This window comes from Tachypleus tridentatus, chromosome 12 (genome assembly GCF_004210375.1).
Source record: "Tachypleus tridentatus isolate NWPU-2018 chromosome 12, ASM421037v1, whole genome shotgun sequence".
NCBI lineage: Eukaryota > Metazoa > Arthropoda > Merostomata > Xiphosura > Limulidae > Tachypleus > Tachypleus tridentatus.
In genome coordinates, this window is record NC_134836.1 from 130,816,797 (window position 1) to 130,833,193 (window position 16,397).

The 16,397-nt window shown below is 34.7% G+C and overlaps 1 protein-coding gene across 3 annotated transcripts in view; it reads left to right on the forward strand.

The window, feature by feature from the left end:
* Positions 1 to 16,397, forward strand: part of LOC143234704 (5'-AMP-activated protein kinase subunit gamma-1-like) — a 133,924-nt gene that overhangs the window by 97,879 nt on the left and 19,648 nt on the right. For 2 of the 3 annotated variants that reach the window (XM_076472264.1, XM_076472263.1), the window contains exons 11-13: positions 10,750 to 10,876; positions 14,141 to 14,221; positions 14,501 to 14,623. In XM_076472264.1, the coding sequence (XP_076328379.1) occupies positions 10,750 to 10,876; positions 14,141 to 14,221; positions 14,501 to 14,581 (289 nt within the window). In that variant the 3' untranslated portion in view covers positions 14,582 to 14,623. The remainder of the gene's footprint in view (positions 1 to 10,749; positions 10,877 to 14,140; positions 14,222 to 14,500; positions 14,624 to 16,397) is intronic. The other variant, XM_076472262.1, reaches the window with a different exon arrangement.

A 16,397-nucleotide genomic window follows, 5' to 3' on the forward strand; every position in this document is an offset into this window, starting at 1 on the left:
TTGCATTCCAGAGTTAGTTGAACAATAACAGTTGGATTCCAGAGTTAGTTGAACATTAACAGTTGTATTCCAAAGTTACTTGAGCATTAACAGTTGTATTCCAGAGTTAGTTGAACATTAACGGTTGTATTCCAGAGTTAGTTGAACATTAACAGTTGGATTCCAGAGTTAGTTGAACATTAACAGTTGTATTAGGGAGTTAGCTGAACATTAACAGTTGTATTCCAGAGTTAGTTAAACATTAACAGTTGTATTCCAGAGTTAGTTGAACATTAACAGTTGGATTCCAGAGTTAGTTGAACATTAACAGTTGGATTCCAGAGCTAGTTGAACATTAACGGTTGCATTCCAGAGTTAGTTGAACAATAACAGTTGGATTCCAGAGTTAGTTGAACATTAACAGTTGTATTCCAAAGTTACTTGAACATTAACAGTTGTATTCCAGAGTTAGTTGAACATTAACGGTTGTATTCCAGAGTTAGTTGAACATTAACAGTTGGATTCCAGAGTTAGTTGAACATTAACAGTTGGATTCCAGAGTTAGTTGAACATTAACAGTTGTATTAGGGAGTTAGTTGAACATTAACAGTTGTATTCCAGAGTTAGTTAAACATTAACAGTTGTATTCCAGAGTTAGTTGAACATTAACAGTTGGATTCCAGAGTTAGTTGAACATTAACAGTTGTATTAGGGTGTTAGTTGAACATTAACAGTTGTATTCCAGAGTTAGTTGAACATTAACGGTTGTATTCCAGAGTTAGTTGAACATTAACAGTTGTATTTCGGAGTTAGTTGAACATTAACAGTTGTATTCCAGAGTTAGTTGAACATTAACAGTTGGATTCCAGAGTTAGTTGAACATTAACAGTTGTATTCCAAAGTTACTTGAACATTAACAGTTGTATTCCAGAGTTAGTTGAACATTAACGGTTGTATTCCAGAGTTAGTTGAACATTAACAGTTGGATTCCAGAGTTAGTTGAACATTAACAGTTGTATTAGGGAGTTAGTTGAACATTAACAGTTGTATTCCAGAGTTAGTTGAACATTAACAGTTGTATTCCAGAGTTAGTTGAACATTAATGGTTGGATTCCAGAGTTAGTTGAACATTAACAGTTGTATTCCAGAGGTAGTTGAACATTAACAGTTGTATTCCAAAGTTACTTGAACATTAACAGTTGTATTCCAGAGTTAGCTGAACATTAACGGTTGTATTCCAGAGTTAGCTGAACATTAACAGTTGGATTCCAGAGTTAGTTGAACATTAACAGTTGTATTAGGGAGTTAGTTGAACATTAACAGTTGTATTCCAGAGTTAGTTGAACATTAACAGTTGTATTAGGGAGTTAGTTGAACATTAACAGTTGTATTCCAGAGTTAGTTGAACATTAACGGTTGGATTCCAGAGTTAGTTGAACATTAACAGTTGTATTCCAATGTTAGTTGAACATTAACAGTTGTATTCCAAAGTTACTTGAACATTAACAGTTGTATTCCAGAGTTAGTCGAACATTAACGGTTGTATTCCAGAGTTAGTTGAACATTAACAGTTGGATTCCAGAGTTAGTTGAACATTAACAGTTGGATTCCAGAGTTAGTTGAACATTAACAGTTGGATTCCAGAGTTAGTTGAACATTAACAGTTGGATTCCAGAGTTAGTTGAACATTAACAGTTGGATTCTAGAGTTAGTTGAACATTAACGGTTGCATTCCAGAGTTAGTTGAACAATAACAGTTGGATTCCAGAGTTAGTTGAACATTAACAGTTGTATTCCAAAGTTACTTGAGCATTAACAGTTGTATTCCAGAGTTAGTTGAACATTAACGGTTGTATTCCAGAGTTAGTTGAACATTAACAGTTGGATTCCAGAGTTAGTTGAACATTAACAGTTGGATTTCAGAGTTAGTTGAACATTAACGGTTGCATTCCAGAGTTACTTGAACAATAACAGTTGGATTCCAGAGTTAGTTGAACATTAACAGTTGTATTCCAAAGTTACTTGAACATTAACAGTTGTATTAGGGAGTTAGTTGAACATTAACGGTTGTATTCCAGAGTCAGTTAAACATTAACAGTTGTATTCCAGAGTTAGTTGAACACAACAGTTGGATTCCAGAGTTAGTTGAACATTAACAGTTGTATTCCAGAGTTAGTTGAACATTAACAGTTGTATTAGGGTGTTAGTTGAACATTAACAGTTGTATTCCAGAGTTAGTTGAACATTAACAGTTGTATTAGGGTGTTAGTTGAACATTAACAGTTGTATTCCAGAGTTAGTTGAACATTAACAGTTGTATTCGGAGTTAGTTGAACATTAACAGTTGTATTAGGGAGTTAGTTGAACATTAACAGTTGGATTCCAGAGTTAGTTGAACATTAACAGTTGGATTCCAGAGTTAGTTGAACATTAACAGTTGGATTCCAGAGTTAGTTGAACATTAACGGTTGGATTCCAGAGTTAGTTGAACATTAACAGTTGTATTCCAGAGTTAGTTGAACATTAACGGTTGTATTCCAGAGTTAGTTGAACATTAACAGTTGGATTCCAGAGTTAGTTGAACATTAACAGTTGTATTCCAAAGTTACTTGAACATTAACGGTTGTATTCCAGAGTTAGTTGAACATTAACGGTTGTATTCCAGAGTTAGTTGAACATTAACAGTTGGATTCCAGAGTTAGTTGAACATTAACAGTTGTATTAGGGAGTTAGTTGAACATTAACAGTTGTATTCCAGAGTTAGTTGAACATTAACAGTTGGATTCTAGAGTTAGTTGAACATTAACGGTTGAATTCCAGAGTTAGTTGAACAATAACGGTTGGATTCCAGAGTTAGTTGAACATTAACAGTTGGATTCCAGAGTTAGTTGAACATTAACGGTTGCATTCCAGAGTTAGTTGAACAATAACGGTTGCATTCCAGAGTTAGTTGAACAATAACGGTTGGATTCCAGAGTTACTTGAACATTAACAGTTGTATTCCAGAGTTAGTTGAACATTAACGGTTGTATTCCAGAGTTAGTTGAACATTAACGGTTGTATTCCAGAGTTAGTTGAACATTAACGGTTGTATTCCAGAGTTAGTTGAACATTAACAGTTGGATTCCAGAGTTAGTTGAACATTAACAGTTGGATTCCAGAGTTAGTTGAACATTAACAGTTGGATTCCAGAGTTAGTTGAACATTAACAGTTGTATTAGGGAGTTAGTTGAACATTAACAGTTGTATTCCAGAGTTAGTTGAACATTAACAGTTGTATTCCAGAGTTAGTTGAACATTAACAGTTAGATTCCAGAGTTAGTTGAACATTAACAGTTGTATTAGGGAGTTAGTTGAACATTAACAGTTGTATTCCAGAGTTAGTTGAACATTAACAGTTGTATTCCAGAGTTAGTTGAACATTAACAGTTGGATTCCAGAGTTAGTTGAACATTAACAGTTGGATTCCAAAGTTACTTGAACATTAACAGTTGTATTCCAGAGTTAGTTGAACATTAACGGTTGGATTCCAGAGTTAGTTGAACATTAACAGTTGGATTCCAGAGTTAGTTGAACATTAACAGTTGTATTAAGGAGTTAGTTGAACATTAACAGTTGTATTCCAGAGTTAGTTGAACATTAACAGTTGGATTCCAGAGTTAGTTGAACATTAACGGTTGCATTCCAGAGTTAGTTGAACAATAACAGTTGGATTCCAGAGTTAGTTGAACATTAACAGTTGTATTCCAAAGTTACTTGAGCATTAACAGTTGTATTCCAGAGTTAGTTGAACATTAACGGTTGTATTCCAGAGTTAGTTGAACATTAACAGTTGGATTCCAGAGTTAGTTGAACATTAACAGTTGTATTAGGGAGTTAGTTGAACATTAACAGTTGTATTCCAGAGTTAGTTAAACATTAACAGTTGTATTCCAGAGTTAGTTGAACATTAACAGTTGGATTCCAGAGTTAGTTGAACATTAACAGTTGGATTCCAGAGCTAGTTGAACATTAACGGTTGCATTCCAGAGTTAGTTGAACAATAACAGTTGGATTCCAGAGTTAGTTGAACATTAACAGTTGTATTCCAAAGTTACTTGAACATTAACAGTTGTATTCCAGAGTTAGTTGAACATTAACGGTTGTATTCCAGAGTTAGTTGAACATTAACAGTTGGATTCCAGAGTTAGTTGAACATTAACAGTTGGATTCCAGAGTTAGTTGAACATTAACAGTTGTATTAGGGAGTTAGTTGAACATTAACAGTTGTATTCCAGAGTTAGTTAAACATTAACAGTTGTATTCCAGAGTTAGTTGAACATTAACAGTTGGATTCCAGAGTTAGTTGAACATTAACAGTTGTATTAGGGTGTTAGTTGAACATTAACAGTTGTATTCCAGAGTTAGTTGAACATTAACGGTTGTATTCCAGAGTTAGTTGAACATTAACAGTTGTATTTCGGAGTTAGTTGAACATTAACAGTTGTATTCCAGAGTTAGTTGAACATTAACAGTTGGATTCCAGAGTTAGTTGAACATTAACAGTTGTATTCCAAAGTTACTTGAACATTAACAGTTGTATTCCAGAGTTAGTTGAACATTAACGGTTGTATTCCAGAGTTAGTTGAACATTAACAGTTGGATTCCAGAGTTAGTTGAACATTAACAGTTGTATTAGGGAGTTAGTTGAACATTAACAGTTGTATTCCAGAGTTAGTTGAACATTAACAGTTGTATTCCAGAGTTAGTTGAACATTAATGGTTGGATTCCAGAGTTAGTTGAACATTAACAGTTGTATTCCAGAGGTAGTTGAACATTAACAGTTGTATTCCAAAGTTACTTGAACATTAACAGTTGTATTCCAGAGTTAGTTGAACATTAACGGTTGTATTCCAGAGTTAGTTGAACATTAACAGTTGGATTCCAGAGTTAGTTGAACATTAACAGTTGTATTAGGGAGTTAGTTGAACATTAACAGTTGTATTCCAGAGTTAGTTGAACATTAACAGTTGTATTAGGGAGTTAGTTGAACATTAACAGTTGTATTCCAGAGTTAGTTGAACATTAACGGTTGGATTCCAGAGTTAGTTGAACATTAACAGTTGTATTCCAAAGTTACTTGAACATTAACAGTTGTATTCCAAAGTTACTTGAACATTAACAGTTGTATTCCAGAGTTAGTTGAACATTAACGGTTGTATTCCAGAATTAGTTGAACATTAACAGTTGTATTAGGGAGTTAGTTGAACATTAACAGTTGTATTCCAGAGTTAGTTGAACATTAACAGTTGGATTCTAGAGTTAGTTGAACATTAACGGTTGCATTCCAGAGTTAGTTGAACAATAACAGTTGGATTCCAGAGTTAGTTGAACATTAACAGTTGTATTCCAAAGTTACTTGAACATTAACAGTTGTATTCCAGAGTTAGTTGAACATTAACGGTTGTATTCCAGAGTTAGTTGAACATTAACAGTTGTATTCCAGAGTTAGTTGAACATTAACAGTTGGATTCCAGAGTTAGTTGAACATTAACGGTTGCATTCCAGAGTTAGTTGAACAATAACAGTTGGATTCCAGAGTTAGTTGAACATTAACAGTTGTATTCCAAAGTTACTTGAGCATTAACAGTTGTATTCCAGAGTTAGTTGAACATTAACGGTTGTATTCCAGAGTTAGTTGAACATTAACAGTTGGATTCCAGAGTTAGTTGAACATTAACAGTTGTATTAGTGAGTTAGTTGAACATTAACAGTTGTATTCCAGAGTTAGTTAAACATTAACAGTTGTATTCCAGAGTTAGTTGAACATTAACAGTTGGATTCCAGAGTTAGTTGAACATTAACAGTTGGATTCCAGAGCTAGTTGAACATTAACGGTTGCATTCCAGAGTTAGTTGAACAATAACAGTTGGATTCCAGAGTTAGTTGAACATTAACAGTTGTATTCCAAAGTTACTTGAACATTAACAGTTGTATTCCAGAGTTAGTTGAACATTAACGGTTGTATTCCAGAGTTAGTTGAACATTAACAGTTGGATTCCAGAGTTAGTTGAACATTAACAGTTGGATTCCAGAGTTAGTTGAACATTAACAGTTGTATTAGGGAGTTAGTTGAACATTAACAGTTGTATTCCAGAGTTAGTTAAACATTAACAGTTGTATTCCAGAGTTAGTTGAACATTAACAGTTGGATTCCAGAGTTAGTTGAACATTAACAGTTGTATTAGGGTGTTAGTTGAACATTAACAGTTGTATTCCAGAGTTAGTTGAACATTAACGGTTGTATTCCAGAGTTAGTTGAACATTAACAGTTGTATTTCGGAGTTAGTTGAACATTAACAGTTGTATTCCAGAGTTAGTTGAACATTAACAGTTGGATTCCAGAGTTAGTTGAACATTAACAGTTGTATTCCAAAGTTACTTGAACATTAACAGTTGTATTCCAGAGTTAGTTGAACATTAACGGTTGTATTCCAGAGTTAGTTGAACATTAACAGTTGGATTCCAGAGTTAGTTGAACATTAACAGTTGTATTAGGGAGTTAGTTGAACATTAACAGTTGTATTCCAGAGTTAGTTGAACATTAACAGTTGTATTCCAGAGTTAGTTGAACAGTTGAACATTAATGGTTGGATTCCAGAGTTAGTTGAACATTAACAGTTGTATTCCAGAGGTAGTTGAACATTAACAGTTGTATTCCAAAGTTACTTGAACATTAACAGTTGTATTCCAGAGTTAGTTGAACATTAACGGTTGTATTCCAGAGTAAGTTGAACATTAACAGTTGGATTCCAGAGTTAGTTGAACATTAACAGTTGTATTAGGGAGTTAGTTGAACATTAACAGTTGTATTCCAGAGTTAGTTGAACATTAACAGTTGTATTAGGGAGTTAGTTGAACATTAACAGTTGTATTCCAGAGTTAGTTGAACATTAACGGTTGGATTCCAGAGTTAGTTGAACATTAACAGTTGTATTCCAAAGTTACTTGAACATTAACAGTTGTATTCCAAAGTTATTTGAACATTAACAGTTGTATTCCAAAGTTACTTGAACATTAACAGTTGTATTCCAGAGTTAGTTGAACATTAACGGTTGTATTCCAGAATTAGTTGAACATTAACAGTTGTATTAGGGAGTTAGTTGAACATTAACAGTTGTATTCCAGAGTTAGTTGAACATTAACAGTTGGATTCTAGAGTTAGTTGAACATTAACGGTTGCATTCCAGAGTTAGTTGAACAATAACAGTTGGATTCCAGAGTTAGTTGAACATTAACAGTTGTATTCCAAAGTTACTTGAACATTAACAGTTGTATTCCAAAGTTACTTGAACATTAACAGTTGTATTCCAGAGTTAGTTGAACATTAACGGTTGTATTCCAGAGTTAGTTGAACATTAACAGTTGGATTCCAGAGTTAGTTGAACATTAACAGTTGGATTCCAGAGTTAGTTGAACATTAACAGTTGTATTAGGAAGTTAGTTGAACATTAACAGTTGTATTCCAGAGTTAGTTAAACATTAACAGTTGTATTCCAGAGTTAGTTGAACATTAACAGTTGGATTCCAGAGTTAGTTGAACATTAACGGTTGCATTCCAGAGTTAGTTGAACAATAACGGTTGGATTCCAGAGTTAGTTGAACATTAACAGTTGTATTCCAAAGTTACTTGAACATTAACAGTTGTATTCCAGAGTTAGTTGAACATTAACGGTTGTATTCCAGAGTTAGTTGAACATTAACAGTTGGATTCCAGAGTTAGTTGAACATTAACAGTTGTATTCCAGAGTTAGTTGAACATTAACAGTTGTATTCCAAAGTTACTTGAACATTAACAGTTGTATTCCAGAGTTAGTTGAACATTAACGGTTGTATTCCAGAGTTAGTTGAACATTAACAGTTGGATTCCAGAGTTAGTTGAACATTAACTGTTGGATTCCAGAGTTAGTTGAACATTAACAGTTGTATTAGGGAGTTAGTTGAACATTAACAGTTGTATTCCAGAGTTAGTTAAACATTAACAGTTGTATTCCAGAGTTAGTTGAACATTAACAGTTGGATTCCAGAGTTAGTTGAACATTAATGGTTGGATTCCAGAGTTAGTTGAACATTAACGGTTGTATTCCAGAGTTAGTTGAACATTAACGGTTGTATTCCAGAGTTAGTTGAACATTAACGGTTGTATTCCAGAGTTAGTTGAACATTAACAGTTGGATTCCAGAGTTAGTTGAACATTAACAGTTGTATTAGGGAGTTAGTTGAACATTAACAGTTGTATTCCAAAGTTACTTGAACATTAACAGTTGTATTCCAGAGTTAGTTGAACATTAACGTTTATTCCAGAGTTAGTTGTACATTAACAGTTGGATTCAGAGTTAGTTGAACATTAACAGTTGATTTCCAGAGTTAGTTGAACATTAACAGTTGGATTCCAGAGTTAGTTGAACATTAACAGTTGGATTCCAGAGTTAGTTGAACATTAACGGTTGGATTCCAGAGTTAATTGAACATTAACGGTTGGATTCCAGAGTTCGTTGAACATTAACAGTTGGATTCCAGAGTTAGTTGAACATTAACAGTTGTATGCTAGAGTTAGTTAAACAATAACAGTTGGATTCCAGAGTTAGTTGAACATTAACAGTTGTATTAGGGAGTTAGTTGAACATTAACAGTTGTATTAGGGAGTTAGTTGAACATTAACGGTTGCATTCCAGAGTTAGTTGAACATTAACGGTTGGATTTTGGAGTTAGTTGAATATTAACAGTTGTATTAGGGAGTTAGTTAAAGATTAACGGTTGGATTCGGGAGTTAGTTGAACATTAACAGTTGTATTAGGAGTTAGTTGAATATTAACAGTTGTATTAGGGAGTTAGTTAAAGATTAACGGTTGGATTCGGGAGTTAGTTGAACATTAACGGTTGTATTAGGGAGTTAGTTGAACATTAACAGTTGTATTAGGAAGTTAGTTGAACATTAACAGTTGTATTCCAGAGTTAGTTAAACATTAACAGTTGTATTCCAGAGTTAGTTGAACATTAACAGTTGGATTCCAGAGTTAGTTGAACATTAACGGTTGCATTCCAGAGTTAGTTGAACAATAACGGTTGGATTCCAGAGTTAGTTGAACATTAACAGTTGTATTCCAAAGTTACTTGAACATTAACAGTTGTATTCCAGAGTTAGTTGAACATTAACGTTTGTATTCCAGAGTTAGTTGAACATTAACAGTTGGATTCCAGAGTTAGTTGAACATTAACTGTTGGATTCCAGAGTTAGTTGAACATTAACAGTTGTATTCCAAAGTTACTTGAACATTAACAGTTGTATTCCAAAGTTACTTGAACATTAACAGTTGTATTCCAGAGTTAGTTGAACATTAACGGTTGTATTCCAGAGTTAGTTGAACATTAACAGTTGGATTCCAGAGTTAGTTGAACATTAACTGTTGGATTCCAGAGTTAGTTGAACATTAACAGTTGTATTAGGGAGTTAGTTGAACATTAACAGTTGTATTCCAGAGTTAGTTAAACATTAACAGTTGTATTCCAGAGTTAGTTGAACATTAACAGTTGGATTCCAGAGTTAGTTGAACATTAATGGTTGGATTCCAGAGTTAGTTGAACATTAACGGTTGTATTCCAGAGTTAGTTGAACATTAACGGTTGTATTCCAGAGTTAGTTGAACATTAACGGTTGTATTCCAGAGTTAGTTGAACATTAACAGTTGGATTCCAGAGTTAGTTGAACATTAACAGTTGTATTAGGGAGTTAGTTGAACATTAACAGTTGTATTCCAAAGTTACTTGAACATTAACAGTTGTATTCCAGAGTTAGTTGAACATTAACGGTTTATTCCAGAGTTAGTTGTACATTAACAGTTGGATTCCAGAGTTAGTTGAACATTAACAGTTGATTTCCAGAGTTAGTTGAACATTAACAGTTGGATTCCAGAGTTAGTTGAACATTAACAGTTGGATTCCAGAGTTAGTTGAACATTAACGGTTGGATTCCAGAGTTAGTTGAACATTAACGGTTGGATTCCAGAGTTCGTTGAACATTAACAGTTGGATTCCAGAGTTAGTTGAACATTAACAGTTGTATGCTAGAGTTAGTTAAACAATAACAGTTGGATTCCAGAGTTAGTTGAACAATAACAGTTGGATTCCAGAGTTAGTTGAACATTAACAGTTGTATTAGGGAGTTAGTTGAACATTAACAGTTGTATTAGGGAGTTAGTTGAACATTAACGGTTGCATTCCAGAGTTAGTTGAACATTAACGGTTGGATTTTGGAGTTAGTTGAATATTAACAGTTGTATTAGGGAGTTAGTTAAAGATTAACGGTTGGATTCGGGAGTTAGTTGAACATTAACGGTTGTATTAGGGAGTTAGTTGAATATTAACAGTTGTATTAGGGAGTTAGTTAAAGATTAACGGTTGGATTCGGGAGTTAGTTGAACATTAACGGTTGTATTAGGGAGTTAGTTGAACATTAACAGTTGTATTAGGGAGTTAGTTAAAGATTAACGGTTGGATTCACGAGTTTTTCTAACTTTTCTTAGTATTGTTCAGTTTATTAAAATTTCCATGATATAAAAACATAAGACATATACATATTGTACAGTCTGTTATAATTCTTAATAAACAAAGTAACGGTCCTTCTGGTAGACATTAAATATTATTGAGAACAGAAACATTTTAAAATCAAAAGTTTCTTTTAACAGTGTGTTTTATCTTCGTGATGTAACTAATTAAATTCACCCGCACAGTCTGTATGAAGCTATTAAGAAGCTGATTCAGTATAAGATTCATCGACTGCCAGTAATTGACCCTCAGTCAAGAAATGTGTTGTACATCCTTACTCACAAGAGGATACTCAAGTTTCTATTTCTTTATGTAAGTTTTTTAGATTCATTACTGTGATCAAACATGATTAAACAGATGAAGTAGTTCACGCTGAAATTAACTGACAGTGACCCAGTTACTCAGGTAACTTGGGTTTTTCTATAAATCTTGGTTTTAGGCCTAAATGTAGGACATCTTTAACAAGATCAACTAGAAAGTATAAAGAAGAAAGTTTGAGAATTCAGATTTACAGTTTATGTTATTACAAGATAAGGTTTATAGTTCTGAAACATACGAAGAGTATGTTATTACAAGATAAGGTTTACAGTTCTGAAACATACGAAGTTTATGTTATTACAAACAAGTCACTTTTTTTTTACATCAGCAAATACAGATATGTATGTTTTTCTTGTGATGCATTGAAAAAATAACAGTAATATATGTAAACTTGTTACTGTAATTAATAGAAATAAACTGACCCAGTAGATTTTAACTTAAACTATTATTATTATTGTGTGGTTCAGTTCCTACTCATCTTCTCTGAATAAACTAACTGAGTAGATTATAACTTAAATTATTATTAATATTGTATTGTTCAGGTTCTAGTCATTTTCTCTGCATAAATTGATCGAGTAGATTTTAACTTAGAATATTATTACTATTGTATGGTTCAGGTCCTACTCACCTTCTCTGAATAAACTGACCAAGTAGTAGATTGTAACTAAAACTATTATTATTATTGTATGGTTCAGGTTCTAGTCATTTTCTCTGCATAAACTGACCGAGTAGATTGTAACTTAGAATATTATTATTATTGTATTGTTCAGGTTCTAGTCATTTTCTCTGCATAAATTGATCGAGTAGATTTTAACTTAGAATATTATTACTATTGTATGGTTCAGGTCCTACTCACCTTCTCTGAATAAACTGACCAAGTAGTAGATTGTAACTAAAACTATTATTATTATTGTATGGTTCAGGTTCTAGTCATTTTCTCTGCATAAACTGACCGAGTAGATTGTAACTTAGAATATTATTATTATTGTATTGTTCAGGTCCTACTCATCTTTTCTGAATAAGTAGATTGAAATTGAAATTATGATGGTACTCTAACAATTGAAAAACAGATGACACTATACTAACAGCAGAAGGACAGATGACAGGACACTACATTAACAGAGGAAGGACAAGTGAGGGTACACTAGCAGAGGAAGGACAAGTGAGGGTAAACTAACAGAGGAAGGACAGGCGACGGTACACTAGCAGAGGAAGGACAGGCGACGGTACACTAGCAGAGGAAGGACAGGCGACGGTACACTGAAGCAGAGAGGAAGGACAGGCGATGGTACACTAACAGAGAAGGACAGGCACAGCAGTACACTAGTAGAGGAAGGACAGGTGAGGAGGTACACTAGCAGAGGAAGGACAGGTGAGGTACACTAGCAGAGGAAGGACAGGTGAGGGATTACACTAGTAGAGGAAGGACAGGCAGCAATTACACTAGTAGAGGAAGGACAGGCGGCTGTACTAACAGAAGGAAGGACAGGTGACCTGATTACACTAACAGAGGAAGGACAGGTGATGCAGTACTAGCAGAGGAAGGACAAGTGTGCATTACACAGCAGAGGAAGGACAAGTGTGATTACCTAGCAGAGGAAGGACAAGTGTGGCACACCACTAGCAGAGGAAGGACAAGTGGTATTACACTAGCAGAAGGAAGGACAAGGTGACAATTACACAGTAGTAGAGGAAGAACAGGTGAGGGTACACTAACAGAGAAGGACAAGTGATGGTACACACTCAGTAGAAGGACAAAGTGATGGTACACTAGTAGAGGAAGGACAGGTGATGAATTACACTAGTAGAGGAAGGACAGGTGATGGCAATACACCTAGCAGAGGAAGGACAAGCAATGAACACTAGCAGAGGAAGGAAGGGCAATTACACACACAGAGAGGAAGGACAGGTGACGGCAATTACAGCAGAGGAAGGACAAGTGACGATACACTAACAGAGGAAGGACAAGTGAGCGATACTAGCAGAGGAAGGACAAGTGGACAATGAACAGAGGAAGGACAGGACAATTACACTAGTAGAGGAAGAACAAGTGATGACCACACACTAGCAGAGGAAGGACAAGTGATGGTACACTAGTAGAGGAAGGACAAGTGATGGTACACTAGCAGAGGAAGGACAAGCTGACAATTACACTAGCAGAGGAAGGACAAGTGATGGTACACTAGCAGAGGAAGGACAAGTGATGGTACACTAGTAGAGGAAGGACAAGTGATGGTACACTAACAGAGGAAGGAAAAGTGATGGTACACTAGCAGAGGAAGGACAAGTGATGGTACACTAGCAGAGGAAGGACAAGACGGCACATTACACTAGTAGAGGAAGGACAGGACGATGGTACACCTAGCAGAGGAAGGACAGGTGAGAATTACACTAGTAGAGGAAGGACAGGTGAGGCATTACACTAGTAGAGGAAGGACAGGCGACAATTACACTAACAGAGGAAGGACAGGCGACGATAAACTAACAGAGGAAGGACAGGCAACGATAAACCAACAGAGGAAGGACAGGTGTGATTACACTAGCAGAGGAAGGACAAGTGTGATGCACACCAGCAGAGGAAGGACAAGTGTGTGATTACACTAGCAGAGGAAGGACAAGTGGGCAGATACACTAGCAGAGGAAGGACAAGTGAGCGTACACTAGCAGAGGAAGGACAAGGCAATGCACACTAGTAGAGGAAGAACAAGTGATGGTACACTAACAGAGGAAGGACAAGTGATGGTACACTAGCAGAGGAAGGACAAGTGATGGTACACTAGCAGAGGAAGGACAAGTGATGGTACACTAACAGAGGAAGGAAAAGTGATGGTACACTAACAGAGGAAGGACAGGTGACGGTACACTAGTAGAGGAAGGACAGGCTGACGGTACACTAGTAGAGGAAGGACAGGCGACGGTACACTAGCAGAGGAAGGACAGGTGACGGTACACTAACAGAGGAAGGACAGGCGACGGTACACTAACAAATTCCCTTTAATTCCTTGCTTGTACTATGACATTACTTTAGTTGTTGTTAATCTTGGTTGGCCCAACTTCTTGCAAACCCACTAAACCTGTTTTTTCATTAGTGAATGGTTGATGACAAATGAATCATACTTTTTTTCTAAAGTGAAATTATTAGTATCAGAAAACAAACAACTTTGCAGTGGAAGAATATTGTTCTAGTGTTATAAGCTATATTTAAGTATAAACCACTTTTCTATATCATCTTCAAATCTATTTCTACATTTCTTTTAGTTTTCTGAGCTACCAAAACCAAGTTATCTCAACCAGACCTTACAAGACCTGCAGATAGGAACTTACACCAACATAGCAGCAGTAAGCTTTCTTATGATACATTGTTCAGAATATCTGTAATGGAATCTATTCCCTCATGGATATTGTAGTTTTAATCCAGTTGTAAATTAGTTTAATTTTTCACATTAACTTCACATGAATAATTTTTTTGCTAAAATGTGATATTTTAACTTCTAAATACACAAACGCTTCACATTTAATGTAAAATAAAAATAAATGTTATTCTTCATTGTACAAAAGGTATTCATTATTATGGTCAGTGATGTCGAGAGTGATGTCATTATTATGGTTTGTTTCCAGGCCAGAGAAGACACTCCTGTTATTGTGGCACTAAACCAGTTCATAGAGAGGAGAGTATCGGCTCTGCCAGTAGTGAACTAACACGGCAGAGTCGTCGATATTTATGCCAAGTTCGATGTTATTGTAAGAACAATAAATGTAGTTTACTTTATCATTAACCTTGACATACACATTCATAGTTCTCTTATACTATTTTTAATTTTATCATTAACCTTGACATGCACATTCATAGCTCTCTTATAGTATTTTTAATTTTATCATTAACCTTGACATGCACATTCATAGTTCTCTTATAGTATTTTTAATTTTATCATTAACCTTGACATGCACATTCATAGTTCTCTTATAATATTTTTAATTTTATCATTAACCACATGCACATTCATAGTTCTCTTATAGTATTTTTAATTTTATCATTAACCTTGACATGCACATTCATAGTTCTCTTATAGTATTTTTAATTTTATCATTAACCTTGACATGCACATTCATAGTTCTCTTATAGTATTTTTAATTTTATCATTAACCTTGACATGCACATTCATAGTTCTCTTATAGTATTTTTTAATTTTATCATTAACCTTGACATGCACATTCATAGTTCTCTTATAGTATTTTTAATTTTATCATTAACCTTGACATGCACATTCATAGTTCTCTTATAGTATTTTTAATTTTATAATTAACCTTGACATGCACATTCATAGTTCTCTTATAGTATTTTTAATTTTATCATTAACCTTGACATGCACATTCATAGTTCTCTTATAGTATTTTTAATTTTATCATTAACCTTGACATGCACATTCATAGTTCTCTTATAGTATTTTTAATTTTATAATTAACCTTGACATGCACATTCATAGTTCTTTTATAGTATTTTTAATTTTGTAATTAATCTTGACATGCACATTCATAGTTCTCTTATAGTATTTTTAATTTTAACAAAAAATACTGAATTGTACTTATAAAAGTTGAGATAATAAAAGTGTTTTTAATGGGAATTTTTTACTGAATACCAAAATAGTCCATATAAGTGAGTGAATGTGCCAATAGCAGATTCAGGGGAGTGCTTTTGCCCCTCTTTCATAATTTTGTATTTTTCTAAAGTGCATTTATTTAAAAACAAATTTACGTATATTGATTCCTGCCTCTTCTAGCTACAGACCGATAACTTATTATATGTAAGAGTATAAATTGTATGTTTCCCACCCACATGACTGCACCCCTTTTCCAAAATCCTAGATCTACTACTGGACTCTTCCATTTATTAAAATGTTGCATTCCTACTGTGATTATGATGGCAAACACTATCAGTGTCATTTTGTTATTGTGACATAGGACAGTCACCATTGTAAAATTGTGTTATTTTGTTATTGTGACATTACATATAAAAGAAATCACTGTCAAAGTGTCACTATGGTGACAATTTTACTTTCTCTAGAACAGAAGAGATTCCCCTCAGTGTGGATTCCTGTACGTGATCACAGAACCTCCCAGGGAAGGTTCTGTTCTTTCAATTTACATCCTCTGTGATATAAACATTCATCCACATGTTTGCTGTGCATGGCAAACCATGAATGGGAGGAGAGGATCCTGGTGGTTGAGGGGTCCAACCATAACACACCACTTTGGTCAATTGGCTGGTCCACTCGGGCTAGGGTCAACCAAATACCATTGTTGGATGTTCTCAACATTTTAATCTGGAACTGATGCACCAGTGTGTAGTTTGTGTGACACTCAAATCACTGTAAGCCATATTTTACTGTCTTGCTGTCGTTATGACTCTCAACGACAGCACCATTTTAAACATGTTCTGTCCCAAGGTTTATCCATAACATTAGACAGTGTTATTGGTGATGGTGACACTGTCCATCTGGGTAAAGTTTTTAGATTT